Genomic DNA, 27,865 nt, shown 5'->3' with positions numbered 1-27,865 from the left:
AAAGTGGGTCGTTACCACAACAATAAATATTAGATGTCTCATTACCATAATACGCGTGGCAAGACATGCAGTACTATGCACTATCATGAATCATAATTTCTTTTCATATTTTAGTCAGTAAAACCTGGAGAAACATTCTTTTCTTGATATATGTGACGGATAATATATCATTATACATCAAAATTAACAAATTGGGTGAACATACAAAAACACTTCAGATTGAAAAATGCTCGACAGGAGTCGAAGAGTTGATTATAGCAATTAGGGGCTCCTACAACCCACCCGTTAATTAAAAAACAAACTTTGAGCTCTGAGATATGACATCGCAGAATAGTTTCAATAAATATGTTCATTCTTGGTAGTGGCTCATAGGTCAAAGGTTACGATAAGAATTTATGATGAAAACGTCAGAGGTTAAAGCCCATCTGTACTATTTTGGCCAGGAGGGATGAGACCACCCAGCGTGGTCACTGACAGGTGGCTATAATTATCATCAACTCAGCTCTCAATAAATTTAACATAAAAAAGAGGATCATGGGGGACCAACGGGCACCGCCTAGGCATTGTTAACTTTATAGAGGGAGCAGGTAGCTACAGGTAGTACTGTGGGGCTCTAAATAAATGTGCTGGAAATCCTTTTGAAACTATTTCGTCTTTAACTTTCACTTTATACTCTACTTCTAAGATTTTGTGCGACTGATTGTATAAGAAGAACTGTTCATCTAAATAATTTCTTCGCAACGTTTACACTCTTCAATCATGACTAAAAAACAATCAGGATTATGACGGCATATTACAAATCTAGCAAAAACTTCGCGACCGAATGTATAACAAGTATTGTTCATGTAAATAATTTCTTCGCAACGTTTACACTCTTCAATCATGTCTAAAAAACAATCAGGATTATGACGGCATATTACAAATCTAGCAAAAATTTCGCGACCGAATGTTTAAGAAGTATTATTCATGTAAATAATTTCTTCGCAACGTTTACACTCTTCAATCATGTCTAAAAAACAATCAGGATTATGACGGCATATAAAAGATCTAGCAGAAACTTCGCGACCGAATGTATAGCAAGTACTATTCATGTAAATAATTTCTTCGCAACGTTTACACTCTTCAATCATGACTAAAAAACAATCAGGATTATGACGGCATATCACAAATCTAGCAAATACTTTGTGCGCTATGCATGATACTCCTCCACCACGTAATAGTCATACTTCACAGAAAATGTTTATACAAAGAGTCTTGGAAAACTGTCTTTCAGAGGTTTATGGAAATGAAAGACAAAATGATATGCCAATGATTTGAGTTGCAAATAACGATTTTTACAAGATTAAGTAGAGGAGATAGAGGAGAACTATGTTAAATACAGACAGTGAGACGGTGGTTGCGCTGTCTGTCACGTTGGTGGCGCTGTCTGTCACGGTGGTGGCGCTGTCTGTCACGGTGGTGGCGCTGTCTGTCACGGTGGTGGCGCTGTCTGTCACGGTGGTGGCGCTGTCTGTCACGGTGGTGGCGTTGTCTGTCACGTGAATTTTCCATCCGAGGAAACGATGAGTGTAGCACTGTGGAAAGAAAAGAAAAAACAAGAAAAGGTAAATAATTGTCAATGACCATATAGACAGACATTATTGGCTGACAGATTACTACAACATTTGTTCAGATAAAACATGATTGCTCTGGTTGTCTTATTTTCGCTCGCTGAACCAACGTAGCACAAACGTAGCTAGTTCGACGGCACTACCAAACTAGAATGTTGCACAATGTTACAGGGTTAAAGAGGCATGTTCCCCGTATTCCAGAGGGCGTTCAAAATACGTACCCGCTGGCGGACGGTGCTAGCTGCCTATTGACACCAACATAATACGGCTCTTACGCAGATGGCATGTTCCGAATGCCCGGACAATACCGATTATCGCATACATGTGCCGAAGTAATGCCAATCGCAGTTCGGCTCTAAGATTCGGCTGCTGTTTCCGCCCACTTTCGTGACGTCGCGATCGTCAGCGATCAGCTGGCTTGGCGAAGGCAGGCCAAGCCGCGCGTACTTTTATTGACAGCTGTATGCAAATTAGAAGTCGATCTTCGGAACCAAGATGGCGATGACCAGAGCAGCGCAACTACACTGCGGGGACGATGCTCCTTTAATATGCCAATGACTGAACCGGGTGTGCGGAAATGGTGTGTTGGGGAGGGGAAGTGAGAGTGTTCGTGTGTATGTGGTAATTGTATGTGTGTCAAAAATTAAAGACTAATAATGACAGATGGCTAATCATAAATCTACAATGACGAGTAACTGTCTACATCACAGTCCACAGATAAATGTGACTTGAACGTAATAGCAGAAGGCAATCGGCGGATCAGACGTCACTTGATAGTGATTTTGTATGTGAGATTGCTTTGCTAAATATAAAATACAAGAACCTTTTCCATATCTTTAAACTATCATTGATATCTGATAACTAAACAGTTAGTAAAATAAACCTACCAAACTACATAATTCAATGAAATACTTGACTTAACCCTAAAAAGGCCGGGCTATTTGAGGTCTTAGTACGGCCGGGGAGGGGGGGGGGGGCATTATGGCCCCCCTTACGATCTCGGCCGTGAAAAAGCGAAAATTTGCACGCATGTCAAGTGAAGTGTATAGAATATTAAGATAATTTCATTTTTTTGAAAAATATTACTCATTTGCATATTTATGGTAATTTATGCAAATAAGTTCATAACAATCACATTTTAACCCATAAATCATATACACTGTCGCTCATAAAGGTGGAATATTTTTTTTTTACCCCGAATGAAGGAATTATTTTAAAAATAATTTAAAAATAATAGATCTAGATAATAGTATGCATTCTCAGATTTTATTGAATAATAATTTGCCCATGTGTTTTTTGCGTGACTGCTGAAGCATGGGTATGCTACTATGCTTATCAACTAGGGGACCTACGCCCTTAAGTCATAAATGACAGTAATGGGGATTAATGCCCCACAAAAGGGCACTAATATAGCACAACGACACAGTTTTGATCCTGGGGCCTCACAGTTACGAGGCCATTGCTTTGTCACTGAACCATGACTGTACGCAGCGGGGGCTAGGGTAGTAGGGGGCAGTTTCCATAAATATATATAAAAAAAAAGAAAATGCAATATATTTTCAATAATTTATTGCATTTTACCTTGGTCCCCAACATAAAAAATCCTCTGGACGGCCATGCATTATGGCTCAAGGCATGGGCACACAGAATTTTTTTTTTTGCTGGACTCTGACTCTGACTCTGACTATTCGGAGCCATATGCCAGATGAGCAACTCCATAACTTCTGTACAACATGAAGCATAACAATTGGTATCCTTGATTTAGATGTAATAGATGAATGAATAGAAAGGTATATAGATATATAAATATATAGAAAGATAGATAGGTCGATTGATAGGTAGATAGGTAGATAGTCACTTCTTCGGCGATCTGGATGTAGCTATCTTTCTTCAGCTTCGCTTCGGAAAGATAGCTACATCCAGATCGCCTCGGAAGTGATAGTTTGCCATCGCCTGAAACGAAAAGGTGATTATTTGCTTTATATTCCACATCGGAACCATTTCATAGATGTACATAGTACTACTATTTACACAGTGCAATTGTTCTTCTTCCATCAATGATGGGCGAACTATCTTTCATCACGTGATTTACTTTTGACCAATCGTAGCGCAAGATTCTTTGTATGTGGAATATAAATTATTTATATCTATTATAGATATATATGTAGGAAGATAAATATATACATTCATACATACATATAAAGACAGATAGACAAAGAGACAGCCAAACAGACAAACAGACAGATCGCCAGAATGACACAACTTCTCTCACCTGGTAGTAAAGCAGATCAGGTGCATCAAGCGGGACGGTCCACTCGAGTACGCCCGGATCACCGGGTGCGCAATCCTTGGTCAGGGTCGTCTTATAGTCTTCAAACGTGCTGTACGAATTAGGGTCTGCGCTGCTCATGTACTGGCAAAGTGGACCCTCTGTCAAATTAATAACATGAATTTACCGTGACCAAACGAATTTAGTATTAAAGGGAGATGGTCGGCAGTTTCCATGTGCAGTCTAGGTTATATATTGCTAACACCAGACTAGGTGGAAATATCATTAGTGCATGGGTGTTCGAGTCTCGCAAACAGCAAACCAGTCCAATTAATTACCCCCCCCCCTGACATGTCTTTTGGATAGTCTTCGGTTGAGGGAAATGTAAGATAATGACTTATCCATATGTGGCGATTGGTGGTAAATGCAGAGTATTACATAAATGGTCATAAAACTGAAGGCTAATCTTTCTAAAGGATCGGACAGGCATTCGAACCCTCAACTCTTGGATTGAGAGTTATGTGAACGAACCCATTTCATTTGCAAATTCAATCATCATACAATTGCCCTATTCAAATTGTGTCCATATATAATTCAGTAACAGGAACATACAATCCAGTTTTGAATAATTATGTGTTGTTCATAATTATAATGGCAAAGCGGATGCTCCTTAAATATATTACAGGAGTTTTTCATCAAGATCCCATTTTTAGATTTATTTTGAATTATTTCTATATACATTATTATTATCATCATTGCAGGGATACTGTAAATAGAGCATGTCTCTGATCCGTTATTATACACAAATTAACAGTACATGTTGAAATCATATAGTAAAAAATGACTTTATAGTGACAAACTGTGTTGAAGGACTACCTGTCTATAAATACCACATTCTTTGTTCCCCATAAAAAGCATAAGAATCACATCATCACATAATAATTCCGCTCTTATATAGCGCTTAATTTATACATCTATGATGTCTCTAAGCGCTTTACGTGTGTAAAAAGACAGAAATACATAATTCTGGGTTGAGTTTATTTGTATATCAAAGTAGTTTCTTCAGGGTTATTTTTTGCCGGAAAGGTTTCATGGGGGTTAAATAAAACATTTACATGTTTACTAACTGCCAATTAGACCCGTCGAAACACACACAGAAAAGGTACATTTAAGGATGGAAAAGGTATATACGAAAAAAAAAAAAAAGGAGAAACGGTTCGACTTACCATTAGGGCCTGCGTAGATCGTAATACCCTGAAAAAGAGAAGAAGAGAAGAAGAAGAAACAAATTAGCAAACAGAATAATGGTGACTGTGATTATTGCATGAATTTCTAAAATCACACGGAAAAGGTCCTTCATTCCTAAAAGGGGACTTGACCAACAAAGGTTGAAAAGGGCTGCTTTAGACATTCGAGTTTATACACTCTATATTGGTATTCTATAATAATAGTAATGCTTTCCCTGTAGTGTCTATAACTATTGTAGGGTTCGTGGGATACAGATGTTATTTTCATGTTTACAAAACCATATTGTTACCATAATAAAAGCCTTAAACATAACAATAATGCAGGTAACGTAACTAATCAGAGAATATATCATTCAACTTAAAAATGAACTATTTTAATTTCATTTTTGTTTAATCTCTGCTTCTTGTGATTAAGACATTTTGTTACATATGTTAAAAGTCTCCAAAACGGTTATCTTTAAGGTCTTTCAAGAATATGCTGAGACGTTTTTGTGAAGTTGGGCTGGTTTTTTGTATGAAAAACAATAAGTCCGTTTTATCGGGAGATAATTTGACACATGTACGACTGATGTAATCATATTTGCTTTTGTCACTATGTCATATTGCTCTTTTTCGTGTTCGAATATAATTATGGTAGGGTCCATGATTACATAAATATAAAGTCCTTCATTGAAAGAGAGAAAAGGTCTCCAAGACAAGACAGTGACGTATGCCAAAGATTAGATCGCAAACAAATGATGTGTGCATTACGTAATGCGCCATAGTAATATTCACACATTTCAAAAAGGTGATGAAAAAATGCTGATTTTCGAAAGTCTTTGCGATTGTATTACAGCTATGAAATCATCGAATCGAAAGAGCGCCCTTTTGCCATTCGAACTGCGCCAGAAGATACCAGCATGACAAACTCACCTGTCGTTCTGCTTCGGTGAGCTGCGCATAGCCACCGTTGACGTCATCAGTAATATAGAAGGGATGATAGTTACCACTGGCGACCGGGTCATCTCCACCACTGACAAGGAATGTGTAGGTCACGTTGCGTCTCAGGGTTAACTCAGGAATTAGCTGACCGTTGATAAACCAAGCGATTCCCCAACCAACACGGCCTGCCGTGAAAAACACGATAACGTATTATACAAAATACTATTTCCAAATGATTGACGATTAATTCCGAAATGAATCTGACTGTTTCCATATACGAAATGTCCGAATACTTTCGATATAAATATGCTAGGAAATATGGATGATTCGGACATCTCTGCCAAAGAAATTGCCATTCCATTTTCATTGGTAGGAGGGGTGTCGAACAAAAGCATGCAGCCAGAAAAGCTATAGTTTACCATTAAGCTTCCCCTCCCCACCACCAAAAAATAACAACAAACACATGATAATAATAATTTAAAAAAAAAGGGGGGGGGGGGACAAGGGTGAACAGTTGATGAAATGGGCCTAAAATGTTTTCATTTTCCGACGGAAGTCTATTTTTGGAGTAACACGAAAAACAATGGGGGGGGGGGTGGGGGTGGGGTGGGGAGGGTTTGGACTTCTATTGTTTTTGGGCGTGGCGACAGGGCTATACAATAGCAAAATGTTCCCACAAAAGACATCAAAGGGGGAGGAGAGGAGGAGTTGCCACTTGCCACAACCCCAAACTCGCGGATGTGCCTGGAACAATTCTTACCAGTGATATATTCATATCCTTTGCTTCCACCAGACAATCCCATCTCCACGGTGAAGGTAGCTGTTTCAAGTTCTTCAATTCCTGGGATCACCCAGCCATCTGTTGCGGGTGGCACAGTAGCATTCTGGCCGAGAGGTGGGCACGTGGAGTTAGGACGTCCGAAATCGATCTGGAGATTTGAAGACTCTAAACGAAAAAAAGATCCTTCATAAATACCAAAGTATATGCTTAACGTAAATGGCATTATGTTGCCTAATAAAATTGGATACTAAAATAATTTGTTTATGTCTTCAAATTAAAAAACAAAAGAAAGAAAGATTGAATTCTTTAGTTTGAAGACGAATGAATAAAAAGTCTGGGGAGATAAACTTGGCATTTATACTATATAGACACAGACACTACTCCAATTACAGTAATACTCAAGTATGTGTTACATTTAGACCATTATAATTTTCTTCAAGATCCGTTGTGCCTATTATTTTAATCAGCATGATTTACATAAATATATCCGGGCTGTCACGCCTCCAACTTTTTAGTCCATCTCCTACTTTCTGTTGCAAATGAATGACCCACAAACAAATACAATTTAAACACAGGTATTCAATATAATCTATTCTGGTCAATGTTTCGGTGATAATTGCTCAATCATTCTAGTTCTGTTGTATAATGAAATGCTTTTTAAATATATCAATTAATCGTTATTCAATCATGTCCATATCGTCGCAGGTTTCACGATCCGTCATATTGAGCCTTTCTTTTCGTTCCATTATATATTTTAAAAATAGATCAAGTCAATCACATTCATGTCAGACTTACTTAGTGATCGTCGTACATTGTGGTAAGCAACACGCCCATCACCATTAATAGGCCCTCGAGCCCAGATGACATAGATTGGACCATCGGTAGTGAAAGCCTTGTCATATGTTGCGTCTAAGATGGAAGATAATAATGCATGTAATAAATTGTAAAAGTATAAATCCCAATTACTATACAAATATATTACACCATACAAGTATACTTAACTGCGCAAAACATTGTAATGAGAACAAAAGCAGAAAACAAAAGCGAAAATTACATTAATGCAGAAGAAACTAATGATAAAATATGTTCAATCAGACAGTATATGAGAAAAGGTTTTTTAGACCAGCCTTATATTTTAGTAGGCCTGAGTGTAATATAATGGAGTAATTGGTGACCCCAACAAACATTATCTAAGGACAGGTATGCCGAGTTTTCAGAAGATTTCGGAGATGATAGTCGTTGATACATACCATATTGAGAGAGGGAGGTAGTACCAACAAATGTAAACATTCTAGTAGCAGATTTGGGGCCCATGAAGTAGGTACATACCCCTCCCCTTCTTCCATCACCCATCCGCCAGTTCTTCCTTTGTTATCAATTAAAGATAAACTTTAGTACTGGCAGTAAAAACGTATTGACAACAAAACTGATAATTTATGGTCATAAAATGTTTGATTGATACTAAAATATAAAATGTGATCAATAGTTTTCGATTCTCTTGACGCATTTTGAAGAATTCTGGTTTTAAAAACAACCCTCGTCTGATACCCTTTTCGCGAGAAAACCGTTGAATGACTTGTTTGAATGTGATTACGGTCTAACGCCCTCTCTCGGTTGAACGAAACCCACGGCGGTTTCAGTATCTGAAACTCGCACAGAATCTCGCCCAGTGTGAGGAGTGTCGTCTGCTAGCGACCTTTCTCGCTGTGCTGCCGTCTTTGCAGTTAGTAGCAAGTTGCACGCATGCACAATGACTTGCTGATCGCTCGGTTACCTGCGCTATACAGTTGCCCTACACTGGTCGCAGAGCTATATCCATGTCTGGCTATGCAAAAATTACAACATCTCACCGGACAGTACGGTGGTCAACAAATGCTCAACAAAAGAAAATACTCCAACAAAACGATGTGCTTAGATGTACTGATGTCTTTTTTGTGTCTTGTAATAATCTACCTATCTTTCTCTTTGCTGGCAGGCCCTCGAAAACTGTCTTGCAAGATATAGTTGCCGATCACGCTCATGTGCACATGCAGTAACATAGCTCTGCTCGTGCCGGGGCTGTTCGCGCGCTTTTCCCGCCCCCTCCCTCTCTTTCGTTCGTTCATATACCGGGTTGGCAGATATATAATTTGATCTCATTAAAATTAATATTTATGTATGATATTATCCAGGATTTTGTATCTGAATAAAAATTTATTTCAACAACAAAAACAACAATAGCACATCATCATTACTTTCCCTTGAGCGTATAAAAACAACTATTTCTCTCAAATTTAAGCAGTCATTAATACTATACTAGTTCACTGCATGTGCAATTTACAGTAGCTGAAGAAATGTAAGTAGTCACAACAACTGATCGTGATGCGGAAGTTTTCAGTAGAGCGTTTTCTGTGTGTGAGTTGGCTTTTCGGCGTGAATGAATCGCCACTCAGTTCTGTGATCGCCAGTCGAGAGGACTATATCGAGTTGCTTCCGAAAGAGGGAGCTAAACAGACATATTCGTAATTTTGAATTCGGTTTGTACCAACCCCGACCGTTGAAGAAATTGATGTTTATTTTGCTTTTTTCTCTGCGATTACACAATTTCATTCAAATTCCTCTAGCAAGAGTCATTTATTTGTATTGCTTAATAATTGGTGTGAATTTGAATAGAAACTGTTTCAATGTTTTTTTCACCATTACCAGAACTAAGTATTTGCTTACCAGATGCAGCTAGAGGCCGGCGGTAAACAATGTTTGTGACTCCGTTCTCCTCATAATATGACTCAACCAATTCTGCGTTGTTGTTACCGTCTTGTGCTGATGAAATTGTATCTGGACAGGCACCACCGCCATTTTGAGGGGAACACTGCAATATTGTGGACATTATTTCAAGTTGTTTTTATTGATATCAAATCATATTGGCACGTGATGAAATGTTGCAAATTACGTCATAAAGGTCAGGTTGGGTCATCGTAGCTGACTAAGGCAGTTGCCGAATAGCTGAATATTTCGGAGGGAAATAACTTTCGAATACATGAATTTTTATTATTAAGCTGATTCTTGATATAAAGTATGACCCCTGCCGGGCTGCGGCCCCTCTATAATATTACAATTACCAATACTCGAACACCAGACACCTCATCATCGGGCATCCGACATTTGCAGTACATTTCTATAACTATGATAGACTGTCAAAAAAAACAATCATTGTTGCTTTCGGGCAGGCAATGTCGACCTCAGGTCAAACTGCTCAAAGTACTGTGAAAGCATGTTTCCCGTAATCATATTGGTCTATATCAGGGGCGTAAATCCCGGGGGGATGGGGGGGGGGGGGCTGCATCCCCCTGGCTTGAAGTAGGGGGGGGGGGTGGCCTGTACCAACATCCCCCCTGATATTACAACAAAAAGAGAGAAAAAGGGGAAGAAGAAGAAGAAGAAGAAGGAAAAAATGTGATTGTTTCAATTTCAGCATAATGCATGAGAAATGAGTTATTGTTTTTGTGTATGTATAACTGTATAGCCTACACGTATACAGTATGTCACTATCATTAAGAATAGTTGCGCGACGTGCGCGAACAAGCACTTCATAAACTTCAGAATAATAAGAATCCCACTATATACACAAAATGCATTGGGCCGCACCCCGGCCGGCCGGCCACGCAGTCTTCTGCAAATTGCACCGCATGCATGCTCCGCTCTCTCGCGCAATGCAGAACAATTTTTCCTCGCCCGCGCGATCTAGGGGAGGTAGGGGGCCAATAGGTTACCGTGACGACTGCACTGATCTTGATTGCGCAGTGTGTGGTCGAACGGTCAATATAAAGCGCCGTTGCAGGTTCGACCGTTTCAGGAACGGTCTAAAGTTCGCCTTCTCGTCTTCTTTCTATAATAATTAAATAAAACGTCTAGGCTTTTCGCGCTTCGCGCGGGAAGGGGAAACTGAATTCAGACGAGAATTAAGAGTCGAGAACAGTACACCCAATCGTCTGCTTTCTCTAATAATCTAAGGAAACGTCAAGGCTTCCGCGCTTTGCGCGAGAGGGGTGAAACTGAATTCAGATAAATAGGGCTTATTAAGAGTCGAAAACGGTACATCGAATCGTCTGCTTTCTCTAATAATTTAAGGAAACGTCAAAGCTTCCGCGCTTCACGCGAGAGGGGGAAACTGAATTCAGATAAATAGGGCTTAATAAGAGTCGAAAACGGTGCAACGAATCGTCTTCTTTCTATAATAATTAAATTAAACGTCTAAGCTTTTCGAGCTTCGTGCGGGAAGGGGAAACTGAATTCAGACGAGAAATAAGAGTCGAGAACAGTATACCCAATCGTCTGCTTTCTCTAAAAATTTAAGGAAACGTCAAGGCTTCCGCACTTCGCGCGAGTGGGGGAAACTGAATTCAGATAAATAGGGCTTATTAAGAGTCGAAAACGGTACAACGTATCGTCTTCTTTCTATAATAATATAATGAAACGTCAAAACTTCCACGCTTTGCGCGGGAGGGGTAAACCGAATTCATACAAAGATTAAGAGTCGAGCACGGTTTAACAAATCGTCTACTTTCTCTAATAATTTAATGAAATGTCAAAGCTTCCGCGCTTCGCGCTGGAGAGAGAGGAAGAAACTGAATTCATACAAGGATTTAGAGTCGAGCACGGTTCAACGAACTGTCTACTTTCTCTAATAATTTAATGAAACGCCAAAACTTTAGCGCGGGGGGGGGGGGGGGAGGTCGGTGGGGAAAAAAAACTGAATTCGGACAAGGATTTACAGTCGAGAACGGTACAGCAAATCGTCTTCTTTTTATAATAATTTAAGGAAATGTCTCAGCTTCCGCGCTTCGCGCGGTAGGCCTATCATCCACACCCCCTAATGAGCGCGCTTCGCGCACTCTTTGAGTGATTCACCTGCTCACTACCGCCCCTCCCTAAAATGAGATCCTAGCTCCGCGCCTGCATTAAAATATATAGCTATGATGCTGACTAAGTTGACGAAATAATTCGTATATTTATGTCGTCGAGGAAAATGACCATTTGCGCATATGCAAGTACTATAGATAGTCTGTAGGAAAAACAATTTAGCCTTCGGCCCCGGGTATATAGGGTTAAATTTGTCATTATTGGGACATTTAATTTTGTCAGTAATTGGGGGCTAGTTTTGTCGGTAATCGTTGGCCTCTACACCCCCCCCCCCCACTAAAAAAAGGTCTAGCGACGCCCCTTACCATTATACATCATTTTCTAAGTGATGGGAGTCAAAATAAAGAGTTTACATCTTCCTGACGAAATACTCAATCTTTATGTTACTACTTGAAAGTGTGTCGTCTTATTTCGGAGTTCATTATAATTAAACACTACAGTTTGCAGCTGTAAGTATTTCGAAATATATGTCCAATTCATTTACTTTATGGTTGTCAAATTTGGCATGTGCGTGCATGTATGTATGCATGTATAAATTTATGTACATGTGTTTGGGTACGTGTGTGTTTGTGGTGTGTGTGCGCGCGTGTGTGTGTGTGTGTTGTGTGTTTGTGCGTGCGCGATCGCGCGCGCTTGCGTAAATTAGTGTGGGCGTTTGCTCGTGCTAGTATGTGATGGCTATCGCCAATCATCCCCCCACTCCTCGGTACGGATTTACGCCCCTGGTCTATATCTAGTCCGGTGAGTATAAACTTGATTCAAAAAAAAAAAAAAAAAAAAAAAAGTTTTTTGTTCGTACCTGAGCTTGGCCTTGAAGATAGTAGTCAACGGCCTGAGGAGCTTTCATATTATCGATGAAAGTCACTACAACATCCCCGCCAACCATCAAAGTACCCGTTGGCGATCCACTAAGACCGAACGCGGCGTAGTCGCCGGTGTCATTGGTGCTGCTCAGTCGGATGACGATGTCGGTGCCGTTGATCATCCAACTCACTTGAAGCTCGTCTTCGACCAGCGTCTCGCAGTTTGGAAACGTCTATAGGTTACGACAACATAAACAGTTAATAGAGCGATAACTTCCCCCTACAAAAAATTGTTAAATCTGATATCCCATTTCGTCTATTTCCTGTTTGTATTTTTCCAGTCATTATTGGCCTAAATCGCCAGTCGGTCTACTGATCGTACAAAGATAAAGATAAAGATACCAGGGGGAAAATTCAGTATCACTGGGAATAGACCCACTGCAAGATTGGCCTTTGGTCTTTGCTAATCAAGTGCATACTCAAATATCTACAGTTAAATTACATATTGAGTATAATACTCTGATTGCTTAATTTCACGATCATTAACACTGTCTTAATGCCTGTTTGTATCTTTTACATTGTTAAAATGATTTCCTATGAATTATATCATTTAATGTAATATAAAATTCAATCCTTCATCCAGTAGAAATAGCTCTACTCGTACTATCCTTATAGACTTCATTTAACCAATTTTTAATTATAGAGAGATCATAACACCACTTAAACCTACGTTTTTCTATTTTGTGGCTTGTAACTTATGTTAGATATTTATATGCAATGAGGATCTGAATAACTTTGAAGATGAATATCGATAGCATGATACATTTATCCACGCCAAATATTATCATCATCATCTCTTTCATGATTACCAATCTCGTTGATCCGCCGGCGGTGAGAGGTGCTGGAGGGATGTTGAGCTCGCCTTGCGAAGGGATGTCGACGTGCCCGAAGTCCTGCGTGAACCGGATGCACCACAGCCCGAAGTGTCCGATGTCGAATATGTCTGTTCCCTCGGGAAAGGTAAGGGTGATCGTTTCACCGTTGTACGGGTTGATAACACCAGTACTGTGAACGAAAGCGGAAACGGGAGGGTAGATGAATAACATTACATTCAAAACATGCTACCGGTCGCATGATCATAAACCTTATCGTTCCTAAATATAAATGAATTATTGAAGCTTTTGATTATAGTTTTACTTTATAAAATTATGTTTATAATTTTTCGATGTCATAGCATATTATACTTTTTTGTTTCCCTGCATGTGATTAATCTTTAATACTTTTTGTTCGATATGCACATATAATTATTTTATGTTCCTTTGTTTTAATTATGATTAAAGTGATGATGAAAAATATATTTTAAACAGGAGTATTATGGAAAATGAGGATTAAAACCAAACGAATCCTTTTTTCATTCCATGAATACATTTTTTAAAAATCATTCCTTCACTTTTTTTACAGAAAAAAAATAATTTGTAAGAAATAACGAGGCAACTAAAAAAGCCAAATTAAACGTATTCCACGTAAAAAAAAAGAAGAAGAGCAAAACGTGGGTTAACAAAGCTAGGGAAATAATCGTTCTCATATTTAGGACCTTTGCTATAGAATCAATTAAAATCGATAATTTGTTTTTTAGCAATCAATTGATAAATCATTAATTTGTAACTATTTGAATATACCTGTACTTGATTGTTTTTTACTTTGTAAAGCGCATAGAGAAACTTCGGTTTATTATGCGCTCAATAAATCTATCTTTATTATTATTATTATTATTATTATTTATTATTATTATTAATATTCCTGAAAAGTAAGATTTTTTCTTCATGCATAGACAGACTAAGATCGAGCGAGAAAATGCTTCTTTATACGATGGTCGAGCAGCACAACTTACTCCACTCTGACTCAAAATCTCCTGATGCGTGGCCATACGGGGTAATATAATCTTTGCTCAGTTTAATATTAATGTGCAGACACAGACTCTAATTTGACACTTAACCATTATTTATTAAGCCTTGAACAGAGCCTAGCTCTGTCATCCTCTTGCTATGCATTATGCATTCAGCATGGTCTCACATCAACCCCACTGACAAGTACATGTTCCTTCAAACTATTGGTCTACAACTAGTTCGTCTACTATCCAATTAGTCTATTCCCATATGGTCTACACCTATAGCCAGTCTACTTTCCACATGGTCCAGTAACCATTTCGTCTACTTATCACCTGGACTATTGACCATTTAGGGTAATAATCATTTGGTCTAATCTCCAATAAGTTTAATTCCCAGTTTGTCTAATGCCCATTAGTCTAATTGCCAGTCGGTCTAATTCCAAGTTTGTCTAATGCACATTTCGTCTTCCATAAGGTCTATTAATCAATTGATGATTATAATTATTTATGAATAAATGATTATTAGACCGAATGAATAGTAAACGAAATGGGCATTGGGCGACCTGGGAATTAGACCGACTTTCAATTAGACCAAATGACTGATAAACCAAATAAATATTAGCATAAATGGTCATGGGACCAAACGATAAGTGGACGAAATGATTATGAAACCATGTGGATAGTAGACGTGTTGGGTGAAGACCATATGGGAATAAACTAATTGGGTAGTAGACGAACTGGTTGTAGACCAAAAGGCAATTCAACGGTCTGACGTAGGTCGCGTCGGTTTAAATAGGTTATTTATTAAGTCCCGTATATGAAAGTAGCTATTCAATGTCAAGTAATTACAAAGACTATGTCATCGAGGCCAACCCATTTTGCCTTTTCCTTGTTGAGTTTATATACCACTCCAATCAAATCAATTACCTTCCCGTTTCGTCTGGAATCTCATAGTCGCCATCATTGTTAGGCGTCCCTCCCGGTCCAACCCAGAAATATGCTCCTGAATGCAGAAGAAAAATGATGAAAGGAAATCAAAGAAATGAAGAAAAAAAATAAGGTTAAAAAATCAACGAACAAAAGACGTGGCTTTTAGATTGGTAAATTGCTCCTTTTTGTTTTTGCTCAATATCGATTTGTCCAATCCCCACTCGTCTCATTGCATTTCGTCTTTTCTTCATGAGATCTCGTTTGCTTTTAATTTCCACTCGTCAGTTGGTCTAATGCCTGTTTGGTCCATTTGCCTTTTCGTATCATAACTGATTGGTGTAAAAATAATTTGGCTTCTCACATAAATAACATTAAAGTAGTGTGCTAGTTTGTATTCGTTTTAAAAAAAAGCTGACACGGGTCAAAGCATCACAGGGGCATCACATAGCACAATTATGATAATATTTTTTTGGTGCCAAATTCTTCGTTGTTACTCCAGAAAAAAAATGAAAGGGAACCCCTGACAACTACCAGCCATTAATCATCAACATGATTCTTCCGTTGGAGCATTGAACTTTGAATATCAGGCTCATGTATATATAATAATTTCACATCTGACTCTCATTCTTGCCAAGATTTGCCAACAAAACATTCGTAAGGAATTGTAACACCCCTCTGTCTGTCTGTCGATGCTCATGATCGCAGGTCCTCTACAAAGAACATGTTATACAAAATTCTGTCTACAGCGACCGCCCAAGGGAAACAAAAAATATGCTCGTTGTAGACAGGTGGTCTTTGTAGACAGGTGGACACTAAAGCAGGTTTGACTGTATTATCTTACTTGGTCCTTGACCATCATAGACCAGATTCTCAACTCGGATCTGCTTTGCGTTTAAGATGATCACGGCAGACGCATAGGTGTTGTGTACACGAGGTGTGAAGCCGAGGGCCCCCAGGTCCAGAGGGGCAGGGGCTATGAAGTTGGCGGGAACAGTCAGGTCTCCAAAATTTGCCTGTATGGTTGAAAAAAGCAGTAAAGACCAAAATATAGAAATGTCAATTCATTTCGTTCAGTCTTGCTATATTAAAGTGTATTATATTTTAGTCGGAGTAACTTCAAAGAATTTCCCATGTGTTTTCTCCTCAATTAAACAAAATAAGTGATATACAGTCAAACCTGTCTCAGCGACCGCCCAAGAGAAACAATAAATATGCCTGTTGTAGATGTAAATGTAAATGTAACTGTTTAAATGTCAATGTAAGCGTAAATGTAAAAAAAAATTAGGAATGTAGTCTCTGGAGTGTGGTGGAGTAAAATGGTCAAATTAGTTTTATAGGGTGTGTGCGGGAGGGAGGGAGGGAGGGAGAGAGGGAGAGAGAGAGAGAGGGAGAGGGAGGGAGGGAGGGAGAGAGAGAGAGAAAGGGAGGGAGGGATGGAGTGAGAGAGAGGGAGAGGGAGGGAGGGAGGAAGAGAGGGAGAGGGAGGGAGGGAGGGAGAGAGAGAGAGAGAAAGGGAGGGAGGGATGGAGTGAGAGAGAGGGAGAGGGAGGGAGGAGGAAGAGAGGGAGATAGAGGGAGGGAGGGAGAGAGAGGTAGTGAGAGGGAGGGGAAGAGGGAGGGAGGGAGAGAGAGGGAGAGGGAGGGAGGGAGGGAGAGAGAGGGAGAGGGAGGGAGGGAGGGAGAGAGAGGGGGAGAGAGAAAGGGAGGGAGGGAGGGAGAGAGAGAGAGAGAGAGAGAGGGAGAGGGAGGGAGGGAGAGAGAGAGAGAGAGAGAGAGACGGGATGGGGTGGGGTGGGGAGTGAGGCATCGTCAGTGCCGCTCTATATAAAAATGATCAAAATTGGGTTGGAATGACCATCGGCCCCAAGTGGAAAAAAACTGCCCCCCCCCCCCAAATAAAAAAAAACAAAACCTTCCGACAAAAGTGAAGGCCCACATGAAACATTCGGGTGAAATTTCACTCAAAAAAAAAAAATCAAACATGGAAGGCAAAGTTGGAAGAATTTACATGGGCGGACCCGTGACGGGGAGGGGTAAATGGGAGCACAGGAAGAGGCACAATCTCGAGAACGGGAATAGGCACAGTCTTGCATACTTGAAGAACAAACAGGTAAAATGGCTCAAAAATGTGTGCTCGTGTACCCTGGCAGATTTTGGCACTGAAAACACACATGGAAAATGTAAGAACCTTTTTCTTTCCAGTGATATTTGGCCTAAAAATTCACCCAAAAATAGAAGATTTTCCGGACAAGTACCCACCCCCGCCAAGAACTCCTGTATTTGGCATTGAATAAAAAGCGAGGAGAAAGCGTTTTCCATACCGCAAATTGTCGACACCAAACCGAGATCCATGCAAGAGACGATACAGTTTTTCCTGCCGGTAGGGTCACGCTGATATTTACGTTGTCATACGCTTCAAGCTTTACCGTTCTGCACAGGAGAGAAATATAAAGGCTGGTTTATGGCGAAAGAAGAAGAAAGTACTACTACTCAACCACGACTACTACTACTACTACTTCTACTGAAACTATACCACCCAGGAGCGGCGATCCCTGGGGAACGAAGGGGGGGGGGGGGTGGGGAATCACGTCCCACCTCGACTTTATTAGGGGGGGGGGACGTGCAACAAAGTGCAACCAAACATAGCAAATACTGACTAAAGACTGCAACACACTAATTTTAGGCTATGGAGGGCCCAAGAGCGCATCTTTTAGACTAATACAAATGCAAAAATCTTCTCGCTCCCTCGCATAATATCCTTCAAAATATACAGGTAAATATTGTAGAAAATCTGTATTCCGTTGGTATCACCTGTGAGGAGGTAGTCACTCCCGTCACCTTCGCCCCTCTCGTTCACTATGCTCCCTCGTCTCTTGCATTTTGTCCCCCAGTCATGAAAAGAAATCGCCGCCCCTGCTACCACCACCACTACTAATACTACGAGGACGAAGATGATAACGACGACGGCGACTACAAACCCTGTTACTACTACTTCTCTACCTCCCCTACCACTACTACTACTACCAATCACCACCACTACTATTACTACTACTACTACTACTACTACTACTACTACTACTACTACTACTACTACTACTACTCTTGATACAACGACTTTAACTACTGCTAACTCTATTGTTACTACTCTACTACTACATCTGGGCCCTGTTTCATAAAACTTGATATCAGTAACAAGTTACAAGCTACTGCTATAAGCTACTAAAATCATGGCATCTGATTGGCTGAGAGCAAATTTGTCACAGAAATTTAGCAGTTGTTATAGATAAAAAGTTTTATGAAACAGGCCCCTGGTACCACTATTAGTAATAATACCTACTCCTGCTACTATTGTTACTACTACTACCATTTCTACTACACCTACTACTAAACCTCATTTTCCTTCTCCTCTTACCATTACTACTTCTACTACTGATACAATTATTACTTCAAGTACTACTAAAACCACTACTACCTACTACATGAAATGATTGTCAGGAGTAATTTAAGAATGACAACAAATGCAACGACATAAATTATACTAATACTTAATAGCGGTATATGCAAAGTATGGTTAGAGTAGTCGGTTAAGTGGGACTAGAAATTTGATTGAGTTTAACTGAAATGAAAATATTCCTACCTTCCTTCCTCCTCGGGTATGATGAAACCATCATCTGATGGTACCCCGGATTCTCCAGCCCAAATGAAAGCATCTGAAAAGGGAAAGAATCAAAAAACGATTACCAAGAAATCATGAGAGTAGTGTAGAAACCAAGAAAACATATCGATGAATATAAGAATAAAAAGTAAATATGTAAATAAAAACACAACGATGGTTAAAAAGAAATCAGATATAAATAAATAGACTTAAAGTGGATAGATAGATACACAAGCAGATCTGCATATCATATGGATATTGGAATAACTTGGATGACTATACCTATTCAAACTTCCAGGTATTTGAAGAAAAAAGTGAAAGTACTCGTTAAAACTACCGGCTATTACAAATATTTGGATTTATAATATCCGAAAGTTTGAATGAAAAAATATGGATGTATATACCAATCCAAGTTTCCAGATGTATTGAAAATATTTGGAACCACTCATTCAAATATTTCGGATGTAGTGTATGTCTGAAGAGCCTTTTAAAATCAATTTTCGTGCACGGCAATTATTCAATGACGGTCGAGATGGAAAAACCTGATTTGATTTTCGATATTACACCAATAAAATGACTGGTCTATTATTTTTGTGTTTATTTCAAAGATTGAGATCTAGTAATGATAGAAAAAAAATACTAACAGAATCCAACAAAACTTACAATGAATGTTCAAGATCACAAATAAATGACCTGTACAAAACGATTTTGGTAGAAAGTGTATAGGGGCTGAGTAATGAGCATAGAAAGATAAGGAAATCAAGGTAATATAGGCCCGACATCATGTGCTTTACCACTCAGGTCACTATGTGCAAATGAGAATTGTGTTTTTATTGAAGATGATTTCCAGCAAGTTTTTGTGAGTTTTTATCTTATTTTACTGGTTCAAACAATCAATCTACTGCAGGATAAATAATCCAGGATGAACTATAGCCATGTTCTCTCGACGGACGATGCCCATACCAGAGCTCAAGATTAGCCTTAACGTGTAGTAATATATATATATATATATATATGTATTTAACGGAGTATATATTAGAATATACGATGTTTGCTACACCTAAAACAAATACAAATATATTTATGAATTATGAATTATATTTTAGACAGAAGTTTACAATCATTATTCATACATGGAGTTATGTTTGTTTTAGGTTTGACAAACACTCCTAATACTATCTCCGCTCTGATTTGATCACGTTGCAATAAGCACGAGGTCCTATATATGGCCAATATTTCAAGTGGCAACATGTTTACTTGACCTCAAGCACCATGCATCTAGTTTGTCTTTCAATGTAGAGGTCATCAGTACCAAGTACCAAATAGTACAGAACATGACGCAAGAACAACAAGTATTTATTCAATCATTCATTATGCTAGCTCGCATATCAGAAAATAATTCTTTTCACTGGCCGTCAATAAATTCACAAGGACAAATGATGTGAAAAAAATAGGTCAGCTTCAGCACCCTCTCCTCCAAAATGTGTATACACTTTTACCCGTCTCCACTGTCTTCCAACCTCCTTCACTATCTATTTATGTATATGGCTCAAAGAATATGCCTCAGACTGCAGGTAATTTTTGAATTTATTAACTAATTAATTAATTTATTAATTTTTGTTGTTGTATTTTTTAAAAAATTTAAAAATCATATAATGTATTTTTTGTTGTATTATCATTATCATTATTATTATTATTATTTTTATTATTATTATTATTTTTTTTGGGGGGGGGGATTTTTAAAATATTTTCTTGGGGGCTTCATTTCCTATAGGGCGGTGGCTTTGGAGGTGAGGCTCGCGAAAAAACCTCCCTATCTACATACTCAGAAGGAGGTATTCTTTGTTATAAAGCATTATAATTGTATATAGATTATACAGGGTTGGACTGTGTATTAGAAAATGTATATTTGTATTGTCATGAGTCATATGGAGAATGTGTGAACAACGAGCTGTTATGTTATGTTACCACAATATTAATAATGATTCATGATTTACATCCGGAACGAAATCCCACCAATGGATTTGTTATTGCCATCTCACTGCAAATGCATTAATGGCTATTTCCCTTAACTCCTTGCCATTAGAAATATGAATCAATTTGAACAAGGTTAGATTCCCCGTTCCAAGCCGTACCATGTTATCGAGGAAAAAACAAACATAAATCAATAATACCGGCCCGTAGGCATAAACCATTTACTCAATAACCCCCAAAACACCCATTATTTCACGGTGATGTACGTTTTATCAATACCCCATTGTGGTTAGGTGGTGTGACTGAAATGCTTACATGAGAATTGTTCGAGCGCTTTAAGCATCTTTGCTATGAAATTAATGCCCCAGTGGACCTCTACAGAACTTCCTTGTCAGCATTTTCATCGGTAAAAAATCTACAACGTGTGACATATATTGCAGAAATGTTGTAAAGTGATAGTGACACATAATTATATAAAACTGTTAGAAAATGTTCTCGCCAAATTTTTTATCCAACTAAAAGAGGAATATAATACATTCTTTCATTAATACACTGTTGGTCATAAAGGTGGAATCATTTGTTTTAAATTTAACCTCAATTTATGGAATGATTTTGAAAACGATTTATTCCTAATAGATATAAATAAAAGTAGGCTGTCCTCTATGTGGCCATGCCTTGAACCATAATGCATGACTGTACAGAGGAATTTTGCCTGTTGGGGACCGGGGGAAAATGCAATGAATTATTGAAAATGTATTGCATTTTCTTTGTTTTTTGTTATTTGTGGGGGCTGCCCCCTCCGTTAGCCCCGGCTGCGTACAGTCATGCTTTAGTGGCAAAGCAATGGCCTTGTAACTTCGAGGCCCCAGGATCAAAACCGTGTCGATCAGCTATATTAGTTCCTTTTGTGAGGCATTAATCCTCATTACTGTCAGTTATGACTTAAGGACGTAGGTCCCCTATAGTTGATAATCATAGTAGCATACACATGATTTAGCAGTCACGCAAAACAAACACTCACCAACTATTATTCAATAAAACCTGAGAATGTATATTAGTATTTGTATCTATTAGGAATAAAACGTTGTCAAAATCATTCCATAGAGCGGGATAAAACAAATTATTCCACCTTTATGACCAATAGTGTATATTCTTAGTAAAAGTACAGTGCAGATTATTGAACAATTATACGTTGTTGCCCATAAAATTAGAATAAATGTTCTCACCTCTTTTCATTAGATTACTGTGACAATATTCTTGATAGATAAAGTTTGTATCTTCTCAGAACATCACACTAGCTAGGCGTATGACTCTTTTGATATGTCAATACAGTTCTGAGAAGATATAAACCTTTACATCAAGAATAAATCCCCAAAATATGACACAATCATTACATGAAAAGAGGTAAGAAAAATTATTCCAATTTAAATGGGCAACAGTGTATGTTTTCATACGACACTCCAATTTTTCAGACATGTTTCATGATATGTTTACATGGGTCATAAAGAGTTTAGTTATGAATAAGTTATGAAAACATTTATGTTCACCCAATAGTCTGTAATTATATATATGCTAGTTTATGTCAAATAATGTTATTTCCTTACAATAAAAGATTGTAATTATTTAACTATTATAATTGTGTTCATAAGTTTATATCATTTATATTATATCTTATTTTGTCATCATTGTGTACGATATGTATTTCTGTTATTCATGTATAATTAAATCTTTAGATCAATCATGTAATTTATTGTATATTTGATTGTTGTAAAGCGCATAGAGAATTCATTATTATGCGCTATATAAAAATTACTTTATTATTATTATTATAAGTCTTTGTCATTGTTGGACACTGCGTTGTCGCTGACGCATTCATGTGGCGGACAAACGACGCAGTCCTCCATCACGCAAAAGACTTTTTACTGCGTCACGCTAATAACGCCTCGTGTGCAAGCGTGCATGTTCTTACCTGGACCAGCACCGTCATATCTGAAGCCGATGATTCTGAGAGTGGTCTCATCCTCTGCGTACACTGTCCCGGCTATGTCATGTGTTGACTTATCAGTAAAGGTACCAACAAGCTTCCCATGGTACTGGGCTCGACATAGCGACACCACTGGAATTTAAAGGACGAATTGAGAGGATGGGTTAGAAATTGATTGTAACGGTGCGGCCTTGTAAACGACTTTAAACGACTCTAAAAAAAAGTAAAAATCTTTGAGTGACCGATTTTACCATACTCGTTTTCCCCAATAGACTGTAGTGTTATGAAAACCGTTTGGCAAACGGTTTTCAAAAATTGTAATTCCAATCATAAATATCTTGATAATCAGACAGGCGCTCGGCTTTTAAGTCATGGGGTTTCTGACTGACCTAAAGGTTTATAATTATCATTGCAGCATGAGCTAAATCCAGAGTTTTGTTTAAGAATCTGAGACAACTGAGTTTAATTACCGGATCCCTTTAAGAGACCTGCTGCTATAGTAATATGGCGATAATAACTCATATTTGTACCCTTAACCCTTTCAGTACAGGAATTATGATAGGGTTAAAAATATCACAATAATTTACTTTTCAAGCTATATCGTTCTAACCGAATGTAATTATGTAATAAAAACAATACGCAAAGTTTCACTTTTATTTTCCCTTTCTAAAATGCCTTCATGGCATCAAACACAATCCGGCCATGCAATAAAAATGAATACATTGTGTGCAGAATTGTATGCCTTGAATACTTATAATGCATAGAGTATAATTTCAGTTGAAAGTAGAAGCATAAGTTACACAGAATGGGGAAAGTTTGAGATAAGTCGGACCAATAATAGGAGAATTATGAATTTTGAAATATGAGATTACTAAAGAGATGCGATACTCAAATTGACAGTTGGTCCGGGGATTGTGACGTAGACACGGACAACTCTTTCGTTTGTCATTTGCACACAAATATCTTTAAGTTCTGTTTTTCTCCCAAATGCCCTCTCCCTTAGGGTACTACTCAAAAATTATTATTGATAGGATATTATAATAGGTCCTCTAAAGAGAAAAGATCATCCCGGGTCATAGATACTTGATAAATTGAAAGTTTAGTCCTTTTGTGCTGGTAAAAATAGAAAACTTGTCTAACACTACGCACAAAGCCATACCCTCGTTTAAATCGTTTATAATACATATGAACATGACGGACAAAGAAAGAGGACAAAATATACAGTTCCTCAGGTAGACAAAGGAACATCCCTCCACTGCTATTATGTAAAAATGAGTAAAACAGGTGTATATGCATGTGACACCTGTTCTACACATTTTTAGATAAGAGCAGTGAAGTGATGTTCCTTTGTCTACCTGAGGAACTGTATATTTTGTCCTCTTTCTTTGTCCGTAATATTCGTAGTGTTACATCTCTGTAATATGTTTGTAAAGCGCCTAGAAACATCGATGATGTATTAAACGCTATGTATTAAAAGGCGGACGATTCAGCCAACTTGAAGAGCCCATACCCATAGTGATTACTACTTTACAAATTCATAACTTTCTAATTTCTTGTCCGATTTCATTCAAAGTTTCAGCAGTCTGGTTCTCTGATTTGGATTTCCATTTAAGGCAAAATCTCGTTTATTTGGAGTATGCTTAGGTGATAATACACAGGGCACTTTCAACCGGCTTATGCCGAAAGGGTGGATAGCGTCGCGTCGCGGCGAGTTGATTTGAACGCGACCATTCGTCCAAAGCCCCCCCCCCCCCCAGTTTGGCCGAAAGGGTGCGTTGGGAGTGTCGCGTCGCGTCACGTTAACTTGGACGCTACCATTCGTCCAAAGCCCCCCCCCCCCCGGTATGGCCGAAAGGGTGTGTTAAAAATATGGAGAAGCAGAACTATCCGTTTGTCGTACTTTTAGGTTACTATTCTTTCTTTCTTTCTTTATTAATTTGCCACTTTCCAACAAACGCTTAAAAAAGGATAATTAATTAAACATTGAGGAAAAATCTCGGAAAATGATGTCATTTCAGCAACATTTGTAAATCACCGGTATCAAATTAGAAATAAACCACGTTTGAATTATATTTAGGTGGCATCTGTCACCCCCCCCCCCCCTCCCCCAACAGTACGCCAGTGCCCCCCCCCGATCTACACCTTGTTCGCAGGAAAAATCTAAAATGATCTCCCATACCTTTCTTTTTTCTTTCCCTTTCTCTCCTCTTTTCCTTTCCTTTGCCTTCCTTCTCTCTGTTTTAGGTTTGCTGCGGGAGGCAAGGGCCTTTCGCCCCCCCCCATCCACACGTTGTTACCGAGATTAATCGGAACTGTTTTGCCCTTCTTTTCTTCTTCCTCTTTTTGTTCCTTTTTAGCTCTTCTCTTTCAAATTAAAAATAAACCACGTTTGAATTATATTTAGGGGGCATCTGTCACCCCCCCTCCCCCAACAGTACGCCAGTGCCCCCCCCCCGATCTACACCTTGTTCGCAGGAAAAATCTAAAATGATCTCCCATACCTTTCTTTTTTTCTTTCCCTTTCTCTCCTCTTTTCCTTTCCTTTCCCTTCCTTCTCTCTGTTTTAGGTTTGCTGGGGGAGGCAAGGGCCTTTCGCCCCCCCCCCATCCACACGTTGTTGCCGGGATTAATCGGAACTGTTTTGCCCTTCTTTTCTTCTTCCTCTTTTTTGTTCCTTTTTAGCTCTTCTCTTTCCCTTTCCCTTACCCCCCCCCTTTTTTTTGGGGGGGGGGGGGGGGCAGGGGCCTTTTTGTCCCCCCCCCCCCAACTACAACTTGGCAGGAAAATTGCAACTGATATCCCCCTTTGTTTCTTTTCTTCTTCCTATTTTTTCCTTCCCTTTCTCTCCTCTTTTTTTTTCCCTTTCCCTTCCCTTCCTTCAGACTTTGTGTCAATATAGTATGTAGGGCAATATAGTTAGGCCTGTTATTATGTACAGAACTGAAGTGTAATCGTAAAGCAATAGTAGTAGTAGTTGTAGACTTGTAGTATTCGTTGTTGTAGTAGTATTTGTAAATAGATTTTACACCCACTTTGAACAGCACATTTGCCATACCCCAAAAAACTATAGCAGGTTGTAAACTACATCTCGTTTAGTTTACGACAAGCAGAGAATAAGAATGTACTCTCATACGCATATGATACCATTTTTTGTGAGGGGAATATTGACTTAAACACAATCTAATCCAATCCAATCAAAAAGATATTTGATATACATACATACATACATACATGTATATACCCGCATCATCATCCAGACAGATACATGCGAATGCGGGTATAAATGCAGAAGCAAGTTAACTGCGATAAGGTATATTCCTATTGAATTGAAGTCAATTAAGGTGAAAACCACCATGGTTGCTAAGCAACTGACGCGATATGGAAGCACACATGCGTGTATAAAATGGCGAATACGGTTCGGGCCATTAAATTAATCGTAGTATAGTATGCATATATTATGCTTAGACAAAGACCCTTTCACACAATCATGAATAACAAAAAATATATAATTATAATTTTCATAATCATCATCATCATCATCGTCGATCGTTGTTTATGTTGTTGTTGATATTATCATCCAACCAATCAACCACAAGTCAAATGTGAGTATTGTTCTTTACTTCTCTAGCGCCCCTTGAATTGAATGGCATTGAAAGTTATCATTCTTACCATCATTAATACCCGGTTCGTTTGGACTCATGATAGAACATTTCGCGTATCAATTTATCATGTTGAATTTGTGAAATTCTAAAGAGTAATCAATAAACCACAAATATATTTTTGAAAATGTGATATATCTTTCTGTCATCGTTCTTATATTCAATTAAATTGAAAATGATCCATTACGGAGTCATCGAATGTAATATATATCGAATACAGTGCCACTAATACCGTCATATATGCATGTATACAATCATATCATACAGAAAGAAGATGGTAATGCAATATTGCCAATCATGTTTGATGTCCGAATTTTCGGGACGCAAACTAATCATTATTATTAACTCATTGATAGAACATTGCAATCTTCTTTATATTTGCCCATATAAGTCTATAATATTCGTATGAAAGTCTGAACTGGTAGCCTGTATTCCAATACACAGTCTCATAACTGACGGATTTAGGGGGATGGGCATGGGCCGTATAATTGCCCCTCCCCCTGTGAAATACCAGTGACGTACTTGTAGTACACAACCACTTTCTTAATGGTACACATTTTATTTCTTTTTCTTGCCTTGTCAAATAAGTTTGAGATTAAAATGTCACCGAAAAATCATTACAAGCACTTTTTCTTCCGTTCTCTATTTTCCTCTTTTGTATAAGGCTTGACAGTTATTTTTTTAACATTATGTACGTCGCCACTTGGCTTTGTCCCTGCATGGCTTTTACATGTAGATAATGAGTTTGAACCGACAAGCTACTCATGAGGGACCTTAATTCCGGCAAGCCTTGCTTTCAACCAAGGTCACCTCATCTTCAACTTGTTATATTCATGTCTACTTGTAATGTTTGCTATGAAAGAAAGATAAATAAAACTTGAACTTGAACTTGAAATTGAAGTTGAACTTGAGAACTTATGCGAGTTGCAGATAAGAATATTCAAGTGTAAATTGCTATGCAAAGAAATTAGACAAACGAATATACAAAATGTTAAGAATATTGGCATATATACCGTTATAAAGCACCAACAAAATGACGACCAATCGCCGGTTTGCCAGATCCATCGTTGTCTATTTCAGTGCTCACTTGTGATCATCAGCTGCTAAATTCGAAAAAGAAAATATAATGGCCGTTTCGTTGATCAAAACAGTACTGACAAAATGTGTAGAACCACAGATCTAATTATCTCGACCACTTCCTTCTCTTTTCCTTGTACGTGAGTTTTATACAGGAGTTTAATTGTG

The 27,865-nt window shown here is 38.5% G+C and overlaps 1 protein-coding gene across 1 annotated transcript; it reads right to left on the bottom strand.

Annotated features, from left to right (window-relative positions):
* Nucleotides 1–34: 34 nt before the first annotated feature.
* Nucleotides 35–27,863, bottom strand: LOC754518 (protein Skeletor, isoforms B/C). The gene is made up of 15 exons (XM_030972734.1): nucleotides 27,634–27,863; nucleotides 22,947–23,093; nucleotides 18,986–19,058; nucleotides 17,670–17,778; nucleotides 16,190–16,361; nucleotides 15,346–15,421; nucleotides 13,400–13,595; nucleotides 12,527–12,763; nucleotides 9,532–9,676; nucleotides 7,624–7,737; nucleotides 6,808–6,993; nucleotides 6,039–6,232; nucleotides 5,106–5,133; nucleotides 3,883–4,040; nucleotides 35–1,574 (listed from the first exon to the last, which is right to left on the bottom strand). Exons 1-15 carry the CDS (start codon nucleotides 27,683–27,685, stop codon nucleotides 1,335–1,337), a joined length of 2,127 nt encoding a protein of 708 aa, XP_030828594.1. The 5' UTR covers nucleotides 27,686–27,863; the 3' UTR covers nucleotides 35–1,334.
* Nucleotides 27,864–27,865: the final 2 nt, after the last annotated feature.

The sequence above is a fragment of the Strongylocentrotus purpuratus genome, unplaced genomic scaffold (genome assembly GCF_000002235.5).
Source record: "Strongylocentrotus purpuratus isolate Spur 01 unplaced genomic scaffold, Spur_5.0 spur5_scaffold_6, whole genome shotgun sequence".
In the NCBI taxonomy this organism is placed as follows: Eukaryota; Metazoa; Echinodermata; class Echinoidea; order Camarodonta; family Strongylocentrotidae; genus Strongylocentrotus; species Strongylocentrotus purpuratus.
This window is presented reverse-complemented; position numbering and strand designations above follow the sequence as displayed.